This window comes from Ovis aries, chromosome 15 (assembly GCF_016772045.2).
Source record: "Ovis aries strain OAR_USU_Benz2616 breed Rambouillet chromosome 15, ARS-UI_Ramb_v3.0, whole genome shotgun sequence".
NCBI classification, from domain to species: Eukaryota; Metazoa; Chordata; class Mammalia; order Artiodactyla; family Bovidae; genus Ovis; species Ovis aries.
Window position 1 is genome coordinate 33,983,959 of NC_056068.1, and position 27,679 is coordinate 34,011,637.

The 27,679-nt window shown below is 46.9% G+C and overlaps 1 protein-coding gene across 22 annotated transcripts; it reads right to left on the reverse strand.

Annotated features, from left to right (window-relative positions):
* Positions 1-29: 29 nt before the first annotated feature.
* SCN3B (sodium voltage-gated channel beta subunit 3) lies at positions 30-27,615 on the reverse strand. 22 transcript variants are annotated; one of them, XM_060399814.1, is made up of 7 exons: positions 27,549-27,588; positions 26,007-26,187; positions 17,016-17,179; positions 13,432-13,657; positions 7,510-7,648; positions 4,330-4,409; positions 30-3,968 (listed from the first exon to the last, which is right to left on the reverse strand). In XM_060399814.1, the coding sequence occupies exons 2-6, from the start codon at positions 26,059-26,061 to the stop codon at positions 4,346-4,348; spliced, it is 648 nt and encodes a 215-aa protein (XP_060255797.1). In that variant the 5' UTR covers positions 26,062-26,187; positions 27,549-27,588; the 3' UTR covers positions 30-3,968; positions 4,330-4,345. The 22 variants fall into 22 exon arrangements, with proteins under 22 accessions (XP_060255797.1, XP_060255801.1, XP_060255800.1 ...); XM_060399818.1 differs by having other exon boundaries at positions 30-3,799; positions 26,007-26,092; positions 27,549-27,587; XM_060399817.1 differs by having other exon boundaries at positions 30-3,799; positions 27,549-27,577.
* Between the last annotated feature and the right edge of the window lie 64 nt (positions 27,616-27,679).

A 27,679-nucleotide genomic window follows, 5' to 3' on the forward strand; every position in this document is an offset into this window, starting at 1 on the left:
CAGACACAGTGAAGCAAAACCAAAGCAAGCCATGTTCAGAGACACTTTATTGACATGAACAAGGAGTTTACTGAAAAACACCACCAACAGGCATTAGGTTGTTGAAATCTTGAGTGGTCAGGAAGAACATTTCTAGAGTTCAAGGAGAGATTGGCTATGGAAAATGAAGAAAAAGCCACGCAAAGCTGATAACGTAGTAACAAGTTCCATTAGGTCCACGGCTGCACAAGTTTGCTGATGGTGTTTGATGCTGCTTCACAAACCTACAAGCACTCATCCTTCAGCGCCTCCCTCCCTGTCACACACACTGCCCGTCAGCCGCATCTCTTGCAAACGGGGGAGAAAAGAATAGTAGCAGCTTTGAGGCTTAGCTGGGCTATGATAGGGGTTAAGTCTGATCTACAATTCAGACTTGCTTCAAGTGCTCATCTACTGGGTCCTACCGCAGACTCAAGGAAAGGGAGGGGCAGCTAGACATGAATCATCTACCACGGTGGAGTTTTGGAGATTGGGAAAGGCCTGAGTGATGATTTTAAAAAATAAGAGCACAGGGCACACTCAGGCTCTCTTGATCCTCGATGCAGAATGGGTGCTGAAATGCAGAATGAATGGATGATGGGCATAATGATGCCCCAGGTACTATACTATCTGGATATGTTTGAGGTACTAGGAGGATTCACAGGGTTAGGGGTTTTTCATTTACAAAAGGAGGGGCAAAGACGGTGCTTTTTTATTTTTCCTTTCCACTTAACTTGGGAAGGGGTGTGTTAGTCGCTCAGTCATGTCTGACTCTGTGACCCCATGGTCTGTCAATGGAATTCTCTAGGCAAGAATACTGGAGTGGGTTCCCATTCTGTTGTCCAGGGGATCTTCCCAACCCAGGGATTGAACTGCAGTCTCCTGCATTGCAGGCAGATTCTTCACCATCTGAGCTACCAGGGAAGCCCAAGGTCCCCAAAGGAAGGGGAACCAAGATATATTCTGAAACGTACCTAGCTCCTTGCTTCTTCCTGCCAAGATATAGTTATATGATCTTTCATCTCTGATTTTTGTCACATTCTGAGATGGGTGTATTTTCCTTTTTGATGTAGTAATTTGGGGGGAAGAAAAGGAGCTATCTCTTCTGTTAACCATTCTTAGCTCCATAACGTATTTCCAGCCTATTCCTGCTTTGAAAAATTCCAACTAACATTTCTAGTTTGGCCTCTAAGGAGAAACCAGAAACTCAGAGAACCAGAAATCTGGGTGTGTGTGTGTTTGGAGAGGTGGTGACACTGAAGGATAATGCTTTTAAATGGACTGAAAATAAAGGCTGATATGGGAACAGACCTTCAAGGTTCTTTCCACACAGGAGCTGGGGCTGTGAGGCAAGGCTGAGCTGTTGGTAAAAGTCAGTAGGGCAAGGTGCTTACAGGGCCAACCGAGTTGAGCAGTGAAGTTCACTGGCTGTTAAGGAAAGGGAAAACCACACCAAGCCTAACTGGCCGTGAGTGAACTGTATTAAGGATTAGTCATTGGAAATATCCAGCACCAATACAACAGATGGGGTTCCTAGAGTGGTGATAGCCCTTGAGAACATTTCTAAGCCCTTTAATAAGAACAGCATGCCGGGTAAAACTTCCAGAGCAGTGCACATTTATCTGAGTCTTTTGTAGGGATATGTGGTGAAACAGGAAGTGGGTGAGGATTTGAAGTAGGCTGGTGATCACAGTATCTTGTGGATATATAGTCATGATCAAGTCTCCCAGGAAGGAGTTTAATTGCAACTCAGAAGAAATAATGGGGTACAAACCAACAAAAAGGGGGAAAGCAAAATGAGATAGCCTGTGAAAACATGTTTCTAGCATGGCTCAAGAAGCCAAGTGGTAGAGGAGTGCTTGAGTGGAACTAGGGATGAGAGATGTTTACTATCTTAGGATGTGCAGGAGAGGCAAAGATTAGGTGGAAGTAAAGAGATGAGAGGAAAGGACGAAGCTGTGGTCTCTGTGGAAAGAGGGTTGGGCAGGGAGCTCAGAAGACCTGGATTCTAGTTCTCCAGGTTCATTCATTCTCCAGGTTCTAGGTCATTACCACCTGTATGAACTTATGGTTTGGCAAAGCTTGTCAGCCTCAGGCAGCCCATTCCTTCATTTGTTAATGTACTTGCAGTATCCACCTCACAGAGCTAGTTATGGAGGAGAAATAAGATAACTTAAATTAAAATGCTTGGTAAATCATATAACCTAATAAAGTATTAAAGATGAGAAGAGCTGAGAAATTAGGAGAAGATTACTTACAAGGATAAATAAGAAAAAAAGAGGTACCATTCAACTTCATTAAAATTCACTCAGGGAATAGCTGAGTTGGGCTTTTGAAAAGGAAAAAAAAGGCAAACGTGCAGTCTCGCTCACAGGTTAGATGCATGGTCAAAAGGAACTTCTATGCACCAGCCACATGTCTAGAAAACCTCACAGTAATCCAGGCCTATTTTCCTCACTATAGAGTAAGGAAAATCTATATTCTGTCTCCTATTTCAGAGGGATTGTGTGGGAAATTACCAATGAGAAGGGCCTTGAATTTATGGAACGTGTTTTCTTCAATAAAATCCAACACTCAAATATGTGAACAAAGACTTAGTTCAGGCACTCTTCCCTGGGATGGCAGAGATGAACTGAGTTTCTCAGGTGAGACCCAAGGCCAAGGGAGCAGGATCTTCCCCCCAGAAGTTCCCTCTGATCTGGGGGATATGTTGTTCATCAGATCCAAGTCATTTCATCTCACCACCCGTCCCGAAGCATCCTTCCCCCTCCCATTACAGAGTGCTGAAGGACATCACACATAACCAGTCATTCAAAGTGAAACATGAGATATTGACTAAGATTTCTGCAGTGTTCATCTGCTCTCCTAACACCTAGGGAAAAAAAAAAAACCAACCCTGGACATTATGAATTCCCAGGTTAGCCCCCCTCCTATCACCTCACTCATTTGCCATCATCCTTCTCAGACTAAAAACACATTTCTTAGTTCAATACCATTCCCAGACCACTGTCCTGGAAGATGTCTCAGATTCACAAATCTTTTCACTAAAGGAATTCTTCAAGTCCACTTCACGTCCTTCTCTCTACCTTTCTGGCCAGTTTCTAGTTACCTGAATCAGACTTCACCTCAGCCAGGTAATCCACCCAGTTCTGTGCTTATGAAAGAGACAGGGCCATGGCCAAATTCAATCTCAAAGTCTTTTCATAAAATTATCCCATCTCGGGAAGCATAAAGTGGGCAGTGCCTTGGGCTTATATCTGCTTCAATTTATCCTTTAAGGTCTCTTAGAGTTGAATCTTGTCTGAGTCTTGGGTGCCTCTTATAAAATGCGTGATAATACTGATCCACAGAAATTTTGAGAAGAACTTTGAGATTTCACTCCCAGTGCCCACTACCACCCAGGCATCTCAGTTGGTGTGCTCACCTGGGAAGATGCACACACATTATCCCCCAGGAGGGTCATGAACACACTGTATGACTTCCCAAGTCTCTTTCAAGAAATCTCACTTCATGACACTCTTGCTTTAACCCAAATCATCACTCCCGCTTCCTTCCAAGAAGACATTCATTCATTTGCAGCAATGGGAGAGAAAGCCGGCTCTAGCCAGAGGGAGCCGACGCACGTGTCCACCTCCAGCACATGTTCTAAGTTGAATGGAGCACAGGGGAGGGGTCCAGTTGGCATGAGAGCCACTTGCTTGAAAGTGAGGGCAGGCTGAGATTGAGTCATGTAGAAATGTTGGCTCCTCAGTTCTGGCAAAGTCTTGAGGTGTGTAGAGGTCTGATGGAGTTAACAAGGCAGAGGTGAAAGTTCAGAGGTGAGTGGATGTATGAAGAATGAACTGAAAGGATGGATGCACGAAGGGAAGTGATGTGGTCCCTGGGGCACCCTCCTGATGCAGTTGACATCACTGGACCTGGGACAGCCAGCCCTTCGGTGTTCAGGCCACCTACCAGTGATAAAACAGCTCACTGAGAATTGCCAGCCCAGTCTATCCCAGCCAAAGGCCTTGACCTAATCCACGATCCTTACATAGGAGGGAGAAGGGGAATTACTTTCTGTCACTGTGTGTAAGGAATTCAAGTTGCCCCCAACACAGAGGCCAAAGCAATTCACCTTTTGAAGGACTTGAATCTCACACAGAGGTTTATGACTTGGGCATCAACTTTAAGATGGACCCTAAGGATGGGGACCCTATGTAGAGTAGAAATCTAAGGGACCAAATCTCAAGTCACCTTGGTTTGTGCATAACAAGGTCACTTGCACACCTGCCTCCTTATCTACCTGCCCCTCCTTTCCCTGTACATCACCTCGAGTTGACCCCTTCTATTCCTCCACTGGGACTGCAGAGTTCTCTTTGTTCTCTGATGGGATGGCCAGGTAGTCAGACCTATTGGAGGAGAGACAGGGAAGAAAATCAGTGCATTTTGTATTCAGAGGTGGGAACACAGGAAAAGGGAAGGAGCGAGGGCCTAGGAACAAGAATGCCTCTAGAACAGGAGGTCTCTGCATCTCCTTCTGGCCGTGTTACCCAAGAGAAAAGAAGAATGGCCCTTTCAGCAGACTAGAATCAAGAGTTTTGGTTTTTTCCTTCCATAAGCAATGCATGAGTCTTCTCATTTATCCACATTGTTCTCAAGACTTAGTACTGTTAGATTAAACCAGCCAAACTGATGGATGGGAAACTATATTTTATAGATGTTTTCATTTTCCTGACTATTGGTGATGCTGAGCATCTTTTTCATAAGCTTATAAGCAATGTGGGTGTGTACTTCTGTGATATGACTGTTCATTTGCTTTCCCAGGTTTTCTTCTGAGATATTTATCTTTTTTCTTGATGGTTTCATGTCCTAAAAATATCTTCTCCCAGTCTGTTGATTGTCTTTACTTACAGTGTAATAAAAATTATCATTTTTTCCCTCTCTGATTTGTGTCTTTTGTATTTTAAGAAATTCTATCTTCTAAGGTAATAAAGATATATTCTTACATCCCCTATGGGCTTCCCAGGTGGCACTAGTGGTAAAGAACCCACCTGCCAATGCAGGAGGCATAAGAGATGTAAGTTTGATCCTTGGGTGGGGAAGACCCCTGGAGGAGGGCTTGGCAACCCATTGCACTTGCCTGGAAAATCCCAGACAGAGGAGCCTGGCAGGCTATAGTCCATGGGGTCGCAAAGAGCCAGACATGACTGAAGCAACATAGCATGCATGCACTCGTATTCCCTAATAGAATGTTATAGTTTTACATTTTATCTTGTCTTGAAATCCTCTTACAACTTATTTTGTTTAGTCTGTTTTATTTTCTATATGGATAAAGAATTGTCCTTATACCATTTACTGGACAGTTCATTCTTCCTTCAGTTTTTTAAAAATATTTATTTGTTTGGCTTCACCAGGTCTTATTTGTGGCATGTAGGTCTAGTCCCCTGACTAAGGATAGAACCCAGGCCCCCTGCATTGGGAGCCTGGAGTCTTAGCCACTGGACCACCAAGGAAGTTCCAATGGGGTTTTATTATTATTATTATATAGGCATTAACCTTTTGGGGGCTCTCTGCCTTTTCTGTTTGTCCCTGTCCTATTGTCTGTGAGTTCAGCTCTATAACTAACCTTTGCATCTGATAGGCAAAGTCCTATTCTTTCCCAAAACTTTCTTTTTGAAATAGGCAAACTATAGTCCATGAGCTAATAATGGTTGTTACTTGTTTAAAGGGTTGCACACAAACAAAATGGAAGAACAGTAGGTGAAGAGACCCTCTGTAGCCTGCAAAGCCTAAAATAGTTACTACCTGGCCATCCTCTGGCTTAAAACTAGTTTTAGCCTTTGGGCCTGTGTCTGACTTTTAAGATCAGCTTATCCTTGAACAATCCAGTGGGCATTGTGACTGGACTTTTACTGCGTTTGCAGATTAATCTGGGAGAAAACTGCTTGTTCCTTTTTCTTAGCAACTGATTCTGATCTTACGCTTTGGTTCCTCCTCTTATTGTTTTAATTCTTTCGAACAAACTTATTTTCTGTATTTTACCAGATCCTTCTTATGTCTGAAGTTCCTGGGATTTAATCCTGCCATTTGTTATTTCTCTTGCTCGAGCGGAATTGTTTCCTGCTGTGTCTTAGAGTTTTGGACCAGATTGTAGAATCAGATTCAGCAGTGCTTTATCGGAAGAGCACTATGAAGCCTCAGCTGAAAGTGGGTCCCTTCAGGATAGTTTTTCATTTGTTTTTACACAGTTATCACTGTCTGGGGACTAATTTTTTTTACTGACTTTCTCAGCTTAGAGGCTCCTGGATCATGTGGGCAGTATAAATTTAAATCCCAAACACTGTGAGAGCAGGATCGTGGTTATCAATTCTCAAGAATCTTTTATGATTGTACTTGGAGTCAGGCCAAGTAGATATGTTTCCTTGGCTTTTCCTGGGCTGGTGCACTGATTATTTTGTGATCAATACTTTGCACGAGTCGTAACCCTCTGAGGATCCTAGCTCTTCTGGTGACCTCAGTTCCAACTCTGTTTCTTATGCCAGCCCAACTATGGGCACCTTATGTCCAAGGGTGGCCACTTCCTGTCCAAGTGTGGAACTTCCTGTCCAGGTGTGGCCACTTACTCTGCTCAAGCACTAAAATCTGATCACCTAGGTCACCAGGAATGACAGCCTCCCCAGCATATCATTTCTTTCCATCTTTCCATCTTGGTCAGTTGTAACTTTTTACTTTCCCGAGATGACAGATATCATGCAAAAAGGTACTTTATCTTATCAAGCATTTCCAGGTGACAGCAGCCTAGATTGTGATTGTCGCCTCAGCTGTGTACATCTGTGAGGGTTATTTTCTCTCGTTCCTCTCTGCAAATAACAGGCCAGAGTGGCCCCTCAGATCCCATCATTTGTTCCACATACTGGAGCCTTGGTGAAAATGGCCAGGGCACCCTCTGAACACTGAAGCGGTAGAGCCCTTCTCTGGATGTTCAGTCACTGCCAAGCTCCAGGGGGAAGAACATGTTTGGAGCTCCTTAGCTAATAAAGGGCAGTGCGCAGGTAGCCTGATGAGCTCTGTGGTTTACAGCAGACAGCTGAATGTGATGGGAAGAGCATGGACATTAGACAGGCTTCGGTTCAAATTCCAGCCTCTCCTCTCCACCTCATGCTGAGGTGCAGCCTCAGCGAACCACTTAGGCTGTGTGAGCTGCTTCAGCATCTAAAAAATGGTCATAAAATGCAGTGTTATGGGATTGTGGTGGCAACTGATGGGCTTTACCTGGTGGCTAAGAATGAAAGGCGTGAAGTCAAACTTTGCTTTGCTTCTTACAATGGTCTGGGGCAAATGGTCTTGGGCTCAACTTTCACATCTGTAAAATGGGTATATGCCTGCTGCCTACCTTAAAGGTTGTTGTGAGGGAAAGTGGAGGACTGTGTGAATCGCTCACCACCTCACCCGTGAGAGCAAGCACTCTGAAGGTGCAGGCTATCCCTATTTTGGCATCTTTGGACTTACGCATTTTCTTGGGCTGCCTCTTCGGCCTTCGAGACCTTCCTGTAGCAATATATCATCTCAATGAGCAGCCACAGAGTGAGGAAGACCAGGAGGATGTACATCATGATTTCTGAGACCACAGAGGTGAAGTCCTCTCCAGCTGCAAGGGGGAGAATGAGACTCAGAATGCGCAGTCCAACAAACCCAGAGCTGTCACTGAGCTTCAAAATGTATGAGGCCTATTTTTAGGTGAGTCTTAAATATGCAATGGTCTAAAGGAACTTGAGGAGTTATCAAAGAGCTTTAATATCCTCCAGCTCTGGTGTCTGTCAGCTTTCTCACTAACTTTCTTCAGATGCTCTGGAGGGAGACATGGGGGAGAGGGGTGGCTTGGGGAAGAAGTTGTAGAGCAGTGGAAGGAATCCTGGAGCCGGATGAGATACACCACACAGCTGAGCCCCCATTTTCCTACTTCTTGCTGTCTGAATAGTCATTTCCCTGATTTAAGACTCAGCTTCTCAATTTGTAAAGTAAGGATAAGAATTCACACCGTACATCATCTAATGTATTTAAGAATATCTGTAAGATGTAAGGGTTTCCCTAGTGGCTCAGTGGTAAAGAATACGCCTGCCAATGCAGGAGACACGGGTTCGATCCCTGTTCCAGGAAGATCCCACATGCCTCAGAGCAACTAAACCCGTGTTGCACAAGTATTGAGCCTGCGCTCTAGAGCCCGGGAGCTACAACTGCTGAGCCCATGTGCCACAGCTGCTGAAGCCCGCGTACCCTGAAGCCTGTGCTCCGCAGCAAGAAAAGCCACTGCAAAGAGAAGGCTGTGCACTGCAGCTAGAGAGCAGCCCCCGCTCGCCACAACTAGAGAAAAGCCCAGAGCAACAAAGACCCAGCACAGCCAAAAGTAAGTCAGTAAATAAAATTTTAAAAATAGTACCTTGGGTGATGTAAAAGTCTGCACAGGTGTGAGGCACATGTCCTAGGTCTACAGACTCTGTCCTCTGAACTTGGGGTGGCACAGCATCATGTCCTGAGACACAGGGTATCAGAAAACGGGGACAAGGCCAGTGCCGCTAACCCACCCAGTCTCCTGGGCATGCTCTCTGCAAGTCTGGATTAGAAACAAAGACGGCCCCCACTCAGCTTCCTTTCAGGTCATCCCAAACCCAAACAGAAATAAGGACTGGAGAACTCCGTGTATGAACCAGGCTGTCCCCAGAGTTCTACTTCCAGAACGCAGGTTTGTTTTTTAATGTTTGTTTATTTACATGGCTGTGCTGGGTCTTAGTTGCAACACGTGAGCTCTTCAGTCTTCATCGCAGCATGTGGGATCTTGTTCCCTGACTCGGGATCAGACCCTGGGCCCCCTGCATTGGAAGTGTGGCGTCTTAGCCACTGGACCACCACGAAGTCCTCAGAACACGGATCTGATTCTGCTGTATCCCTGTTGAAAAGTCTTCAGAGCTCTACATCTCCCTCAGGACTCGATTAACGCTCAATGGGCGGGCGCTCAAGGCCACTCTCCGTGAAGCCTTCCTTGCCTCACTTCCATTCTCTTGGCCAGAAAAACCTCTCTACTCATACACACTGTGGTCTTCTGGAATCTGTGAACATTTCTTCTTCCTCTTCCCAGATTGCACCTCGCACCCCACTGCTACCTCTGTGCCAACACTGTCTCCTGCTTTTCAATCTCCCACAGATTCCTCTAGGCGCCACAGAAGCCACCACCTCTGTGAAGCCTTCCTCAACTTCTCATGCAGAATTATCACTCATGTCCTTCTCCGGGCACTTTTCTATCCATTATAATACTTCCCAGGTTGTTTTGTGATGCATTTATCACCCTTCTGTACTGACTGTGTGCTTTTTAAGAATATATTTATTTCTGAATTGTTAGCCTGTTCTCTAATCCTGGAATACTTGAGTTATTCAATAAGTATCTGTTGAATGAAAGAATATAAATAAATATTGATCTTCCATGTTTCCTAACCCAAAAAATGACAATTAAAACATGATCAGGGATTCCCTGGTGGTCCAGTGGTTAGGACTCAGCCTTTTCAATGCCGTAGCCTGGCATTCAATCCCTGATCAGGGAACTAAGATCCCACAATTGTGAGCCACAGCCGAAAAAAAATTTTTTTAATTAAAAAATAAATGAAACATGCTACATGCCAAATGTCCTGATACGTATTCCTTCCTAGTGAGAAGGAAGGCTGCACTCAGACCTCCCTTTGCTAGCTCTCAGCAGCAAATTACATTCACGGTCCTTGGTTATTCACAGGACCCAAGTCACCCTCAAGGCTTAGCTCATTAAAAGCACAGCATAGCCGCAGCCATGACCTTCAGCTCAGAGAAGCAGTCCAAGTGTTACAGGAGCACCCAGGTTTTCTAACTGGAGCTGGAGGCACAGGAGAATGCCATAAACATTAAATGTCCTCTCATGGGCTGGCTACAGCCTGATTTGCAGTGTGCTCGACTCAAAGCACTCAATCTCTCCCTCTCTCGGCTGCGCTGGGTCTTCCTTGCTACAAATGGGCTTTCTCTAGTTGCAGCAAGTCAGGGCTACTCTTAATGAAAATGAAAGAGGACAGTGAAAAAGTTGGCTTAAAACTCAGCATTCAGAAAACTAAGATCATGGTATCTGGTCCTATTGTTTCATGGCAAATAGATGGGGAAACAATAGAAAGAGTGAGAGACTTTATTTTGGGGGCCCCCAAAATCACTACAGATGGTGACTACAGCCATGAAATTAAAAGATGCTTGCTCCTTGGAAGAAAAGTTATGACCAACCTAGACAGCATATTAAAAAGCAGACACATTACTTTGCCAACAAAGGTCCGTCTAGTCAAAGCTATGGATTTTCCAGTAGTCATGTATGGATGTGAGAGTTGGACTATAAAGAAAGCTGAGCGCTGAAGAATTGATGCTTTTGAACTGTGGTATTGGAGAAGAGTCTTGAGAGTCCCTGGGACTGCAAGGAGATCCAACCAGTCAGTGCTAAAGGAAATCAGTCCTGAATACTCATTGGAAGGACTGATGCTGAAACTGAAACTCCAATACTTTGGCCACCTGATGCGAAGAACTGACTCATTAGAAAAGACCCTGATGCTGGGAAAGATTGAAGGCGGGAGGAGAAGGGGACGACAGAGGAGGAGATGGTTGGATGGCATCACTGACTCGATGGACATGAGTTTGAGTAAGCTCTGGGAGTTGGTGATGGACAGGGAAGCACGCGTGCTGCAGTCCATGGGGTCACAAAGAGTCGGACACAACCGAGCGACTGAACTGAACTACACTGATGCCTACTCTTCAGTTGCAGTGCATAGGCCTCTTGTTGCGCTGGTTTCTCTTGCGTAGCATGGGCTCTAGGGTGCGCAGGCTTCAAGAGTTGAAGCACTCGGACTCAGTAGTTGCGGCTCTAGGGTTCTACAGCGTGGGCTTGGTAGTTGTTGGTGCACAGGCTTAGTTGCTCCTCGGCATATGGCATCTTCCCAGTCCAAGGATGGAACCTGTGTCCCCTGCATTGGCAAGCAGATTCTTTACCACTGGACCACTGGGGAAGTCCCCTATCTCTGTTTAAGTGCAGAAATCAGGGCCTTCCCTGGTGGTCCAGTGGTGAAGAATCTGCCTTCTAAGGCAGAGGATGCAGGTTTGGATCCTGGTCAGGAAACTAAGGTCCCACATTTTGTGCAGCCTCTGGGTCTGTGTAAAAAATAAATATTTTTTAAAAATGCAGTAGCCAGCAGTCGTACTGTAGGAAGCTGTCCTTAGTAGCTTCATTAGCCTTTAGGTGAAGAGAAAATTTTCTGTCTTAGAGCCGGGAGGTGAGCGTCAGTCCAGCTTGAGCAGAGAGAAGGGAGAGGGTCTGGGACCACGGGGGTGGAGCAGACATGGGGGTGTATCATGGTGGAGGGGGGCAGCAAGACAGCAGTGAATATCTGGGGGTGGGCTGGAGGGGGCTGCCAAGGGGCCGCAGGGGGTGGGGAGGAAAGCAAAAGTGGCAGAGAGTGGGATGGTGCTGTGGGGAAAAGACGTAGTGGAAATAGAGCAAATAGAGGCAAAGACCTGGACTGCAGTCCTGCTTCTGGCGCTAAGGTGCCTCATGTGTGGGCAAGCCTTCCTCTTCAGAGTTCTGTCCCCCAGACACAGGATGGGGGACCAGAGCTGCACCCTCCAATCACCAGGGGAGTCATTCCAACTCACATACACCAGACAGCACCCCGACCAGCTGGACTCACACTGCAGGAATGGTGCAGAGCCATTTACACCTTGTTCTTTGGTTAGAACCCCTAGATTGAAAGAAAGCCAAGCTTCCTTCCAGCCCTAAGAGAGCCTGAGGGGCTTGGTGGCTCTGATACCAAACTTACTCTCCCTCAGTTCCTACCCAAAGCTGGCTCTGGTGCCTGGCAGGCAGACAGGCTTCACTTCGCCACACTTTCCACTGGCTGCCCCACTCTGGAGGCAAAACCTTTGAGAGCAGGAGGTAGAGACAGAGGCAGCTTCCAAGCGTCTGGCAGTCACCAGCCGACAGTCCCGATAGTGAACAGTAGAGGGCGCCAGGCTCCCTTCCCCCAGGGAGCACAAGTGTGTAAACAGAGGAGGATCCCTTAGGGAGGTCTCAGCCCAAGCCCTTCCATGCACACAGAAGAGATGGGCTTGCAGAGGGGAAGTGGTTCATCAAGTCTGAGCCAAGCGCCCTGAGCATCCCTGTGCACCATCAGGATTGACCTACCTTCCATTTTAGTCTAGTCTAAATCATGACTAAATCATGACATCGCTCACTCTTGCTGGTCACTCTCTTGCATCATGAATTTTATCACCATACCATGATATATTTGTGGCCTGGAAGTCAGGATTCCTGGCATCCTTTTCTAGGAAGAGCCTGGCTTTAATGTGCCCTCTCCTACCTCTCCTGCCTCACAGCTTTTGTCTGTTCACCATCCTGCATCTTGGGGCAGCCAAAGCGCTGAGAACGTGCTGGAAATAGATGGTCTAGGAACAGCTAGGTACAATGGCATCATCATTTGCCTGGGTGAGAAAACAGAGAGGGAAATGCCTATACCACTTTGCTGACACCTGAAGGAAAATTTGCAAGGGGCGAGGAGCCATGGTGCCCCAAACACGAGTCTATTAAAAGCAGAACAAGAACAGTTCTAAGTTCAGTTAGAATGATGAAAGGACTTCCCAGCCTAACAAGAAACCACCTGGGGGAAATCTGAAAAATGTAAAGACTAGAGAGCTAAACATCTTTCCCCTTCTCCCAGCTGAACATGAAGTCATGTAATGAGAGACACCACGCATGGAGGAGGGGGTGCTCATATGATTACTGTGGAGGGAGACAGATGACAAAGACTGGCATGGTTTGGAGCACTGGTTCTCAAAGTGTGGTCCCCAGCAGCATCAGTATCTCCTGACAATCTGTTAGTCACGTAAATTCTCAGGCTCTGTGTATGGAATCAGAAAGGTTGGGTTTAGGAAGTCTTGCAGGGAAATCTGAGGCTGGCTGAAGTTTGAGCACCACCGGTTTAAAGGTCCGTATGGATCACAGACAGGAAGGTAGATGACCTCTAGAGATCCTCAGGAGATTTCTCTGAGCCCATGGAATCAGAGATTCAACACAGGCCAGAGAAGATGGAGCTGACTTGGCAGTTTCAGGCTTCGCAAAGGCTGTCCTGTTTCTCTGAGGGTGCGAGGCCACGGACCAGGTAAAGATTCCTGCGTTATCATCCCAAGCCTTTCTGCTTCGAGGAAAGGCACAGTGGCAAGCTCTCGGGCAGCTTGCCAGGAGCTGGCCACTCCAGGAAGACAAGCCAGCAGTGGCAATTTTAGATCTCAACACTCCAAATACGTGGGAGTTTGCATTCTTCAAGGGGCTCATTTGTGTGGAGACCCACTGTCTTCCCTCCCCTGAGAGAGCCTGAGTCCCAGCCTTACCCTCCTCGGTAACACGGAGGGGGATCAGCCGAGTAGTCTTCACGAAGGGGCGATGTGCCTCGAACTCAAACTCCCGGGACACGTTGCAGGTGTAGAGGCCGGAGTCGTTCAGGGTGACGTTGAGCACAGTGATGGACACGTCCTGCAAGTCTTTGCTCCCGTTCCACTGCAGGCGCCCCTGGAAGGGGCTCTCCACCTCCTGGTGGCCGTTCCGATACTCGTAGATCTGTACATGGAGAAACAGTGGGGGAGGGCCATGAGAGAAGACAGGGAGAGGTGAGGACAGGGCAGAGAAGAGGACTAGATGGTGCGTGGACAGGCGGAAGGGGATGATGTTGCCAGGAGCTCCCCAAATGTGGGAGTGGGGTGGAGGCTCAGAGCGGGGCAGGGAAGAGAGCCAAGGCAGGGCGGACAAAGGCACAGGGCGGTCAGGGCACGTGGATGTGGAAGGAAGGGGCAGGCAGGAAAAGGGGGTGGAAAGAAAGAGAACGGAGGAAGATGAGTGACGCATAAAGGAGACTGAGAGAAAGGAAGGACTGGAAGGACATGGAAAAGAGGAACAAGAGAGAAAGATGTGCCGTGGGGGCCGCCAGCGAGAGGTGGAGGCAGAGGCAGCTTCGTTTGTCATGAACGGCCTGAGCGCTCCAGCCTCCAAATGTGGCTCTCAGAGTTGATCACCACTGAGGGGACATGGGCAGTCATGGCCAGGCCACAAGAAGGGGTCCCAGGCTGCTCGAGTGGCCCAGATGAGCAGAGAGATGCCAGTGATGTGCGTGCATCGGCTCCTCCACTCTGGGTGGAGTTAGAGCTCATCTCTACGTTTCTTTCCTCCAACACTTCCACCTTCTGACATACCTATTTTTTCCCCTCTACAGCTGTGCAGTTCATCTAATCTCTACTGGCCACACATGGCTACTTACATTAAAATTCAAATTACTAGGAATTAAATAAAATGTGAAATTCTGCTTTTTCAGTTGCACTAGCCCCGTGTCAACTGTTCAGTGCCACCTGTACCTGGCGGCTTCTGAGTTGGACAGCATGAATGTGGAATGTTTTCATCCTCACAGAAATTTCTATTACCATTACTCTGTATTTCCAGCACAATTGTTAAAGCTTCTTTTCCTCCATCTGAGCCATCTTTTCACTTTGGGTAGGCCCGGAAGCAGAGCAGGTGGCTGGCATATAACCAGGCCTGAGGCTCATGGGAATTTCTCCACCTGGTTAAGATGTCCAGGTTCCTGTAACACTAGCTCCTGGGACACTAGCTTTGGTCAAGGTCAGCCCTGAGCTGGGTACTGGGAAAGCTACTGTCCCAGGCCTGGCACCTGATTGGAACAAAGCCACTTCAGAATGACATGTCCAGCCTAGAATTAGAAATGAGCCCAGCTTTAGGAGAGCTAGAGACAAGAGCAAGCAAAATTCAATTTCATCCTAATGTTGTCTCCATTAGGTCTTTGTGGAGAAAAAACCTGCCTCCAGGAAGATGAGGCAGTACAGTAAAAAGGGCTTTGTATCTGCTCTCAGACAACCTGTTTGGTATCTAAGCTCTCTTTACTAACCAAACTTCTTGGATTAGTTGCCCCTTGTGTGCATGTGTATTGGGCTTTCTGGGTGGCTCAGCAGTAAGAATCCACCAGCCAATGCAGGAGACACGTGAGACGTGGGTTCAGTCCCTGGACTGGAAAGATCCCCTGGAGGAGGAAATGGCAACCCACTCCAGGATTCTTGCCTGGAGAATCCCATGGATAGAGAAGCCTGTCGGGCTACAGTCCGTAGGACCCCAAAGAGTTGGACTGAGCACGCATGCACGTGTGTTGTGCTTGTGTGTGTTCTTAATCAAACACTAATATAGTGTTTCCTCTATCAGAACTATTTTAAACATGCTAAAAATTATAGCTCATGGGACTTCCTTGGTGGTCCAGTAGTTAAGACTCAGCACTTTCACTGCACGGGGCATGATTTTGACCTCTGGTCAGGGAATTAAGGGGCTTCCCTTGTGGCTCAGCTGATAAAGAATCCACCTGCAATGTGGGAGACCTGGGTTCAGTCCCTGGGTTGGGAAGATCCCCTGGAGGAGGGAAAAGCTACCCACTCCAGTAATCTAGCCTGGGGAATTCAATGGACTGTATAGTCCATGGGGTTACAAAGAGTTGGACATGACTGAGCAACTTTCGCTTTCAGCGAATTAAGATCCCACATGCCACATGATACAGCCAAAACTGAAATAAATAAAAATTATAGCTCGAGTCCTGGTAACAAGTCTATGAAGTAGCTATAGTTTATATCCCCATTTTAGAGATGAGGAAAGTGAGGTACAGAGAGGGTAAGCAATTTGTCCAAGGACAAAAGTTAATAAGCTGTGGAGTTAAGAACCAATCCCACGCAGCCTGGCCCCAGAGAGAATGAAAGTGAGAATAACTTTCATTTCCAAGTTGGTACTCAGATTATATAACCACCATTTTGGCACTGGCACCAACCAATCAGACTAACATTGGTCATGGCTGATACCTCAGTTCCCAGATCACAAGGAGGTCAGAGGTTCCTCGTGGGAAGGATGGTGGTGAAGCCACTAGGGAGATTTAGCACAAGTAACCACTACAGTCCATGGGGTCGCTAAGAGTCGGGCTCGACTGAGTGACTTCACTTTCACTGTTCACTTTCATGCATTGGAGAAGGAAATGGCAACCCACTCCAGTGTTCTTGCCTGGAGAAGCCCAGGGATGGGGGAGCCTGGTGGGCTGCCATCTATGGGGTCGCACAGAGTCAGACACGACTGAAGCGACTTAGCAGCAGCAGCAGCAGCAACCACTACAGGATGCCTCAAACAAATGACCCACTGATGTACATGTACTGGCTGAGCGTCAGCCTTGGTCACCCCTGACATTCTTACTTCAGGGGTGAGATGAAGAGATGGTGAGACTTAAATGAGTTAAACGCATGTCATTCCATTTAATAACACTTAGCGTTATTTTAATTTTTAAAATAAATTTGGTTTTGGCTGTGCTGGGTCTTCGCTGCTGCACAGGGGCTTTCTCTAGTTCCATCACGTGGGGGCTTCTCTTCTGTGCGGAGGACAGGCTTCTTACTGCAGTGGCGTCTCTTGTTGTAGAGCTCAGGCTCTAGGGCTCGAGGGCTTCGGTAGATGTGGGACACAGGCTGAGTTGCCCCGCAGTATGTGGGGTTTTCCCAGACCAGGGATTGGCAGGTGGATTCTTAACCACTAGACCACCAGGGAGGTCCTTCAGTTTTCCTACTAATTTAATCCATCCAGTAGGATGGTGCAGAGATTAAATGAAAACACCGGCCTAGTGGGGTGACTGATGCACAGTGGGCTCTAAATACTATTTATGTCTTTTCCCTCGTTATTCTGTTTATAACCAGGAATGCTCGGAGCTGGCTGGGCACCCTCCCTTTCCCAGAGGCTGGGCTATACTGAGGCTGTCAGTTATCTGCAGAGGAGCTGTCTCTCTTTGGAGAGAAAGAGCCAGTGTTTGTCAGATCGTCATTCCCCCAGACTGTCAGGAGCCAGGTGCAAAATGGCAGAGGCCAGCAAAGCAAAGGCCAGAGTCAGCAGTCAGACATACAAGGAAATCTTTACCGCCCTCGGGCCTGTAGAACCATTCCACCACCGTGGTGGCCTCCACCTCCTCCCTCTTCATGCAGGAGATGCAGCGCAGCTTCATGGGGTTGCCCTGAACCGCCTCGGTCTCCGAGGGCACTTCCACACACACGGGGAAGCAGACGCCAACTGGAGAGAGGCCAGGAGACAGGGAGGGGCCAGGAGGTGTGGGGCAGAGGGAAGGGAGAGCAAGAAGGGAGGGAGGAGAGACAGAGAAGGAAGAACCATGAGACACATGGGAAAATAGCATGCACATGTAAGTAGCCCCCCAAGTCCCCACTCTCCCGACCGGCAGGGATGAGCTGGCGTTGACCGAGAGGCTCACCAGAAACAGGGAGTTGCGAGCGGCACATATCTGGCCCTGCCCTCAAAGACTCAGCATCTAGGTGCAAACAGGGTACCTCTGCATCCACCCATTGACAGCATGCACCCCTTCACTGAACCAGCGTCCACTGAAATCTACCCTATGACAGGCCTGATGCTGAGATTCAAAGTTGCACAAAACACTCACCACTCCCCAAAGGCATTTATAGTCTAGCAGGGAACGCATACTCCTAAGTGTCATGAAACCAGACCGTGGTGACTGACATACTAGTAACGTACTCTGTTCCCAGAGGAGGGGCAGTTCTTCCTAGCTGAGCTGGGGAGAGAGGAACACAAGGATGGTGAGACTCGAGGCCAGAAAGGGAGATCGGACCCATGCTGTGGGGACCTCTATATGTACTGCACAAGTGGGGGAGGGCATATGTTTCAAGGCCATGGAGAGATGTAAGCATATCTGTGTTTTATGGGAAATGTAGGTAATTCTGAGGCATGGTGGAGGGCAGAGCAGCAAGGAGGATGACGTGAGCTGACCGTGGGACTGGGGCGATGCTTCACGCAGAAGAGGAGAGACACAGGTAAAAATCGGGAGGGGAAAACTAACATAACATTGTAAAGCAATTACACTCCAATAAAAGAGCAAACAACAACAAAGTCTCACACCACACACAAAAATATAGAAAAAATTACATGAAAAAAGGCATGCATAAAATTAGAAGAGAGGAGAATCCCAGGGACGGGGGAGCCTGGTGGGCTGCCATCTATGGGGTCGCACAGAGTCAGACACGACTGAAGCGACTTAGCAGCAGCAGCAGCAGTAACAAACATGTTCAAATTTCTTAAAGGGAGAGAATTTTAAAATCTAAGTTATTTCTATATCAAAAGACACACAAAACAAAATAGAAAAATAAATGCAGAGTGGTAGAAGCGAAAAACATTGTTGTGGGGGGCTCAGACTGGAGGGCACCTCGCATGCCACCCAGAGGTCAGGACTTATAGTTCCTGCCCCCTAGAAACTTGTGGCCCATTGAAGAGGGTAAGTACATCAGACTGAAAATTCAGAATGAATCAAAAGTGGGATGTGATTGCCAACACAGCAAGGGCAAATGTGGGCTGTGTTAACAGATGTAGCTGTAGAACAAAGGAGAAACAGTTCCTCTGTGCTGCTCAGAACAAATCTGGACTATGAGGATCAGTTCTGGGTGTCACAGTGTACAAAAGGAAAGTCTGCATGTACAGGGGAAGGCAAGATGGAGAGGGTCTGGGGCGAAGTCTGGTAAGAACACAGCGGGGTGGCCGGGAGTGCTTAGCCTGGACACTGACACATCTGTCTTCAAATATTTGAAGGAAGAGAAAATAGATTTCTGTGGAAGAGAAAATAGATTCTGACCAGCTCCAAAAATTACATGATAAGGCTTGCTCAATTAAAAACATTTTTTTCCCCCTGGTACTGAAGCTGTTAACAAATACAAAAAACTTTTTCATAAGAGAGCTTACACGTTATACAGAAGGTTCAAAAGTGAGAGGAGCATCTAGGATTCTTATATTAGGACTTCTAACCCCTCTTGAGGCCACCTTCTCATTAATGATAAAAACAGAGCCCTTAAAAATGAAACAATACACACTGTCATTTAAAAACTTGGTCCACTGTGAATGGTCAGTCTTTTCTTCTACAGGCAGATAGTTCTTTCTAAAAGTAGAGGAAAGCTGTATTCAGAGCTTAAAATGAGACTGACAAACTAATTAAGAGTGAAAAATGAAATATCTGACTTAGAAGGGAACAAATTTAATTTTTAGACATAGAGTTTAAAAACTAGAGGCACTATGATAAAATTTAGCATATTGAGATAAAATGAATTTCATTGGCTTGGTTTTAGAACTCTCAGCAAGCTGGAACTGCTCTTATTGGGCAGCCTGCACGAGGCTCTCCTGCTCTGGCGTATTCGTTGTTGTTCAGTTGCTCAATCGTGTCTGACTGCAACCCCATGGACTGCAGCACTCCAGGCTCCCCTGTCCCTCACTGTCTCCTGGAATTTGCTTACATTCACCTCATTTCAAATTCATTTCACACATTTCTGCATATGGGTCATCACTTTAATGGGGGGAGGGTCCTTATCCAGAGAGAACTGATCAGAAACATTTTCAGAATGTGATGCATTTGAAATCTTGAGGATAGGCCTGTTTTATTTTGTTTTTCTTTTTTTTAAGAAAGCATGGTCTATGCAAAAGTTTGTGAGTGGATAGAAGGGTAGAGAATATGCACTGAAAATCCCATGTAGCAGGGAGTCTTGAGGCACATGTATATTTAATGAGATGTGGTAACGATGAATTAGTTCAATGAAGATGACTTCAGAGGAAAATAGGAAAATGTTCCAAGTAATGTACAGTTACGCTTATAGAGGCAGGAGGAAGATGGCACTGGGCAACTGAAGGCTTGGGTTTGATGGGCTGTTTTTGCTTTTTTGGCTGCACCGAGTGGCTTGTGGGATCTTAGTTCCCCGACCAGAGATGGACCACAGGTCCCTTCAGTGAAAGCACCAAGTCCTAACCACTAGACTGCCAGGGAAATCCCAGTTTGATAGACGGTTTAATCTCTATGAGACTCAGTTTATTCATCAACAAAATGCTGGAAATAAGACCTAATAAATTTGTCTATGGGATGATTTCTACAAACATGTTCGGTACAAAGGATCATTAGAGACAGCCTCACTGAGACGATGACACGGAGCAGGCACCAAATGAGAGACAGGAGGGAGCAAGCTATATGAACATCTGTGTGAAAGCTACAGAGGAGAAAGCAACTCGAGAGTCCTAGGATGGGAGAGTGCTGGCAAAAGCAAAGAGCACAAGAAACCACAGGGACCAGGAACTTCCCTGGGGGCTAGTGACTAAGAATCTGCTTTCCAGTGCCGGGAATACAGGTTCAATCCCTGGTCTGGCAACTAACATCCCACATGCCTCAGGTTTGTGCTGCAGCTAAGACTGGATACGGCCAAAAATAAATAAGATTTTGGGGGGTTGCGCTGGGTCTTCGTTGCTGCGTGTGGCACTTGTGGTGAGCGGGGTCTGCTCTTCCTTGCGGTGTTTGGGCTTCTCATTGCGGTGGTTTCTCTTCTTGTGGAGCACAGGCTCTAAGCACATGGGCGTCAGTAGTTGCGGTCCGTGGGCCTAGTTGCTCTGAGGCACGTGGGATCCTCCCAGACCAGGGATCGAACCTGTGTTACCCGCATTGGGGGCAGGCGGATTCCTATCCACCATACCCCCAGGGAAGTCCCAAGATATTTTAAAAAATAATAATAAAGTGCAGGGAACAAAGTGAGACTAGAAGGAGACAGGGTAGAAGAAATAAACCAGGACCGGATCGTGGCTGCCCTTGTGGACCATGACTAGGACTTTGGCCTCTGCTTTGAATGACATGGGAGCACTGGAGGGTTCTGAGTGGAAGAGCGCCACGGCATGATCTGACTGCTCTGTTGAGAATAAACTGAAGAGGTGAGGAAGGACAGGGTGGACGCAAACAGAACAGTTAAAAGGCTGGTACAGGGATCAGACTGAGAGATGGTTCAGTGATTCTGCTTGGATGAAGATAGCAATAGAGCTGCTGGGCTTGAAAATGTAGTTTGCTGGACTAACGTCCTTGAATAGGTGTGAGGTGATGTTCTCCAGTGAGCAAGTGGATGAGTCGGCCTTAACTATAAACACAGTTGGTTCATTTATAGTAAAAGGGGGGAAAGCAGAATATATGTAGTCAGGATGGTCAGCAGGGCATAGAAGCCTCTCTTTTGTTCTGAGATGCCCCTGAGTAAGGCAATCATCAGAGAGTAAGCCCCACTGATCACCTTCTCTTTGCCAAAGTCCAGTCTGAACTCCTAAGAAAGAACTCTGCTCATGAGGTCAATTAAATTCATGAGGTCCCAGATAAGACATTGAAAAATGGCCACAAAATCCACTCATCCTTATTCGCTTGCCCTTTGCAATATGACTTGCTTCTTGGAAAAGACCTTGATGCTGGGAAAGATTGAGGGCAAGAGGAGAAGGGGGTGACAGAGGATGAGATGGTTGGATGGCATCATCAACTCAATGGACATGAGTCTGAGCAAACTCTGGGAGACAGTGAAGGACAAGGAAGTCTGGCGTGCTGCAGTTTATGTGGTCGCAGAGTTGGACACAACTTAGTGACTGAACAACAACTCCTTCCATCCAGAGGTAAAGTCTATTTCTCCATCCTGTGAGTCTCCAGTATACAACTTCCTCTCTTTTCATGAAATCCTCTAGATTTCTAGAAAAGACTGTACGTATGGTAGACATTCAACCCACCTGCTGCCTATAAATAAGAAACTCCTGGAATAATCTTGGCCAAATCATTTGACCTTTGATCTCCTCTGCTGTTTCCATAGTAATAATGTGGAAAACAAGAAGGAAGAATAGATTGGTTATGATTATATTTAACTAAGGAATAGCATTAATCTATCTATATTAAGCAGTGGATAGTAATGTGTATGTAACCAACTCCTCTAATCTTTCTCTTCTTTGGTTATCTGGTTATATTGCCCCTCTTGACTTTGCTCTACACTGCTTTCCTTTGTATTAAGAACATAAAAGCTTTGATTAGAAAGTAAAACTTTCCAGAAAGAGGTAAAAATGACGTGATTTGTAGACATGAACACCCTGAAATGACTTGGTCTATCAGATCTAGCCAGTCACTTAGCAAAGCCTTGAGAGAATGGGATGAAAAATGGGTTGCTGGGGGAAAAGAGGAAAACATTCCCCAGCACAACAGACATCTGGGAGAGTAGACGTGGAGAGGAAGAGCTGAGAAGATACTAGGAGGTGACGAGTAAGGCCCTAGGCTTGGGAGAGGAGTGGAAGTGAAGTCGCTCAGTCTGACTCTTTGCGACCCCATGGACTGTAGCCTACCAGGCTCCTCCGTCCATGGGATTTTCCAGGCAAGAATACTGGAGTGGGTTGCCATTTCTTACTCCAGGAGATCTTCCCGACCCAGGGATTGAACCTGGGTCTCCCGCACTATAGGCAGATGCTTTACCGTCTGAGCCACCAGGGAAGAGGAGTGGAAGGGTGGCTCCAAAGAGAAATGAAAGGACAGATGCCCACCTTGCAATCCTGTATAGATAGCAGCAGGTGTGACCACAAGAGCTACAACAAGCACTAGAAAACCAAACTCACGAGATAAGAGTTCTCTACAAGTCCTTTCTCCTTCCCTGCACTTATTTTCTTATCTCTAAACTGGAAACAACACTACTTTCCCTGACTAACACCACTGGATTGCTATGGGGACCAAATCTTCATTTGAAAACTGCTTTGTAAACTGTAAAGCACTAGGCAAGTGTGGATTTATTATTATTACTACTATTTACTTTAATGAAGGAAATGTGGAATTTTGCTCAGTTCATGCAGAAAATAAAAGAATGGAAAAATTCCATTCACATTTGCATCATGTGACTAATCAGTTTGGGAAGGGTGAATGCATCTAAGCTAAGTGTTTTCCAATACTGGAATTATATGCAAATAAAATGAGATAGCATTTGTGAAGTGAGGCCTTCTCTCTAACATTTAATGGCAAAGTTTCCTGAACTATCTCTTTCTCTTTTTAGGTGTGTGTGCCTTTTTAAAATTAATTTATTTTTTAAAATTTATTTTTAATTGGGGGGAAATTGCTTTGCAATGTTGTTTTGGTTCCTGCCGTCCAACAATGCAAATCAGCCATAATTATACATACATGTCCTCCCTCCCTAGCCTCACTCCCTTCCCCCATCCCATCCTTCCAGGTCATCACAGACTGCCAGACTAGGTTCCCTGTGCTACACAGTAACTTCTCACCAGCTATCTATTCTACACATGGCACTGTATATAGGTTGATGCTACTTTCCCCATTAGCCTCACCCTCTCCTTCCCCTACTGTGTCCACAGTCCTTTCTCTATATCTGAGTCTCCATTCCTTCCCTGCAAATAGGTTCATCAACACCATTTTTCTAGATTCCATATAGATGCATTAATATATGATATTTGTTTTTCTCTTTCTGATTTCTTTCACTCTGTTCAAGATTCAAGGTTCATCCACTTCACTGGAACTGACTCAAATGTGTTCTTTTTATGGCTGAGTAATATTCCACTGTGTATATGTACCACATCTCCTTGACTCATTCATCTGTCGATGTACATTTAGGTTGCTTCCATGTCCCAGCTATTGTAAACAGCACTGCTATGAGCACTGGGGTACATACGTCTTTTTCAAGTACAGTTTTCCCAGGGTATATACCCACTAGAGGGATTGTTGGATCATATGGTAGTTTTATTCCTAGTTTTTTAAGGAATCTCCAAACTGTTCCTGGAGAAGAAAATGGCAACCCACTCCAGTATTCTTGCCTGGAACAGCCCATGGACAGAGGGGCCTGGCAGGCTATAGTCCATGGTGTTGCAAAGAGTCAGATACAACTGAGCGACTGATACACACACACATACTGTTCTCCATAGTGGCTGTATCGGTCTACATGCCCACCAACAGTGCAAGAGGGTTCTCTTTTCTCCACATTCTCTCCAGCATTTGTTGTTTGTAGATTTTTTTGATGGTGGCCATTCTGACTGGTGTGAGGTGCCTCTTTCCCTTTTGTAGCTTCTCAACTTAGTGAACCGTGTTCAGAAGCTGAGGATGGACAAGGATAGGTGTAACACATATACTTCTTCCCCAGGTTTTTTTTTTTTTTTGGCAGGGGGATTGAGGGGTGGAGAGGAAGATGGACACTCTGCCATTTTAGCAATATTCTGTAAATCATTTCCCTACCATTCAACTGTGCAGCTAAAAAGGATGTTAGATATCTGCCCCAACTTCCAGACTTACATATTTCCAAATACACATCTTTGAGGAACCAAATAGTCTCAGGTTATGACACGAAAAGCTAGTGGCAGAGCTAAGACTCTGATCCAGGCTTTGTAAGTCCTAGTTAAAACGTCCTAGACTATAGCATACTCTCCCCTCCACTAGAATTCAGGCAAAGACATTAGAAACTTAAATTAGGGTTTGGGAAGAAAGGCTTTGTAGAACATCACCCCAAGCTCCTCTACAACTTCACCTGTGATGGCTTTACTCGCGTTCTTTCTTACGCAGACCGAAGAACCTCTCCTAAGCCTCATGTCCCTAGTCTTCACCTCCCCTGAGGAAATCTCAGCCTTTCGTCTTCAAGACAGGTGAGATCACTGGCAACCCATTATGTCTGCTTCATGTTCAGATCTGGTCTACTCTACTGGGAATGGATGGCGGTGAGTCTGCCCTTGGGACTGGCATTACTCTCCCTCTTCGTCCTTCACAGCCTGTCTAATCAGGCATTTTGTTCAACAGGAAGCTTGGCTCTGCTTCTGGTCACATGCAAAATCCAGATAATGCTGGCAGCCAGAGTTAGTCCTGGAGGCTTAATAAAGAGATAATAAGGTAAAGAGGCAATTCCCATCAGCATATCTGCCACTGCGCTAGCAGAATGAGTTTCATGCCAATCATAGAGCATAATCCCACATACCTAGTTTCAGTAAGGTAGGTGGGCATGCTCACATCTAATTATCTTGGTTATTGATTTTTAGCATGGAGGAAGGTAGCTAAGATGATGTCAAGCAATATAACAACTGGAGAGCATGTATATTTGACCTGAGAATCTAAGTTGGCAAGACTGAATGCCATAACTACACAACTATACACAACTACACACACACACACACACACACACACACACACACACTACTACATCCTCATCAATCCATTCAGATGCCCATGCTAACATGCTCCAACACAAGCTAGAACACACATTCAGACGCTGAGGCATATACATTAATACAGTAAACCATTCTCTCAGTCGCACATCCAGACATTAGATGTAGATTCATTAACTTCTGCCATACACATGCAGGCACCCCACTTCAAGCCCATCTCTAACACCGCTCTGCTCAGCTTTACTGTTGCAAGTATAGGACTCCCTTATTTGGAGAGAGAAGGTCACCTCACTGCTTCACAATAGATAAACAAGAACCTATTTATCTTTGAAGGCAAAAAAATCCAGCTCCCCAAACACCAAAGCACCTTAGTTCCCCATGTTCATGAAAAAGAAAAAAGATGCAATTCCCAGGTGCCTGTTCATCTAATATATTACTGCAAATGGCTGAAGCCTATTTTACTTATTAAAATTAAACAGTAGGATTAACAACTAAAGTATTTTCACTTCCAAAATGCACACATCCAGATTTTTTAATGTATAAAAATTAATTTTAAGAACTCATTGAGAAATGAAATGCAACTGCAATCAAGATTTTTTTTTTTATAATGAACGTGACAGCATTCTCTTTTAGCAACAGGAAAGGGGGGAAAAATACTTTGTAATTAGCAGGAAACGGGAGGGAGGGTGGGAAAACCACCAAGGGAGGTTCGGGAATAAAGCATCAGAGAAATAGGGAGGCCTTTTGCCAATCTCAAAATCCTAGCTCTCATGGAATTCCTCTGGATCCCATGTCTGGCAGACATGTACAGAGGGAAGCCAACCAGGGCTCCTTGTTGTCACCAACGATATCAATGTGTTATTATTGTTAACATTATTACTGTTATCTGCACCTCGCATGGCAGGGTGCTGGTACTTACCCCACAAGATGAGCAGAAGGGAAGCCAGGGGAAACAATCTGTTGAAGGCAGGCATCTTTTTTTTTTTCAGCGGGTGGCTTCCGGGGCTAAACAGAGATTCCCTGGGTCAACAACGGCTCCCTCTCAGAGACTTTCGAGGAAACCCTCTGGGACGAACTGGCCCAAGGAGGCGACTTTCTGACTGAAATAAAGGCCAAGCGCCGGTGACTGGAGAGCCTCTGCGGGGTTTTGGAGCCAAGGGGGGGTTTCAGCTCCAAGCCACCCTAGCGGACAGCCCCAGTTCGAGGGAGCGGATAGGCAGCTCTGCGCGCTCTCCCCAGAGCCCGTTGCTGGGATCCGGATCAGCACCGCGGACAGTGCCTTCCCCGCCCACCCCGGAACTTCCAGTCTCCTGTTTGCGTGTCGCTGAAAGCTTGGCTCGGAACCGAGCAGCCGGCAGGCTCTAGGCGGCTGGGCTGTCGAAGGGGTCCATGTTAATCCACCTCTCACCTCCTTACGAACAGTTACGCTCCAACCAGGATCCACCCAGACCCGGGAGAGCCGGCTTCATCCGCCCTGGCGGCTTCACCAACTGGGCGTGCCCATACACCCGAAACCAACACGGAGCTGCCGTCTGAGCTACAAAATTCGTTCCACCTCGGTACCGTCCACACCCGCCCAGGCTCCCCGGGGAGATCCGGAGGGGCCAGGAAGGAGAAGGTGGAACCTTCTGTTTGGCCGGCGATCTCAGAGGAGGGGCGGCAGGGAAGGGGGATGGACCCCTTCCCGGGAGCTCGCCCACAAGATCGTGCAAGGGCCCCGACCCTGGGTGGCAGGTGACCAGCTGCCCTTCTCCAAGGCCCCCTAGCCCGTGTGCGCTCACTCAGCCTTGACATGCGCAGGCAGCTCTCCACCCTCACTGCCACCACAGACCCACCCCTTCGTGCAACACTCCCCACCCCCAAACAGGCGTGCCCCTCCCAGGGCTGATCAAGGCTGCCGAGCGCGTGGGAGGAGCTCGGAGCTGCGCAAACACCTCAGCCCCCGCGATTTCTCTGCTCGCCGGCTGTCTCCAGGTTTCCCTTTCACATCTCCACATGTCTCCCCAGCAGGGGCACGCCTCCTCCCACCCATTCACACCCGCCAGGCAACCCCACTCCGGTTTCCTGCACAGACGTGCTAGCCTCCAGCTCCGAGAAGAGAAGGGCCAAATCTCTTGCAGGCAATGATCAGTGACGTCATCTGCAATGTACACTGTACATGGCTCCTGGCTTCTCTCTCGCAACCCCATCCCCTCCTTCTCTCCCGGTGTGTTCTTTGTCTGGCCTTGATCAGTTGGTTCCGGACACAATGAACGCAGCAAAATAATCGCTGCTTAGAAATGGGGTAAGAGTGAGGCGCACCTGTTCCCATGTTCACCTCCTCACCCAGAGAGGTGATCCAGATGTCGGTTCAACAGTGCTGTTGGGGGTGGGGCAACTCCCTCTCGCTCTAATCACTCCCCCCTCCCCAGTTTAAAAGCAGATAGGTCGTGGCTTGGCGTCTCCCAACTATTAGCCTTACCCTAGTCCTAGCAGCTGTTTCAATGCCCCGCCCCATCTCTGGAAGGGAGACCTGAACCTTCAAATTTAGTTATAAACTCAAATTGACATAATAGATTAGGAATGCTTGGAACCGAGTGAAATGTTAATCCA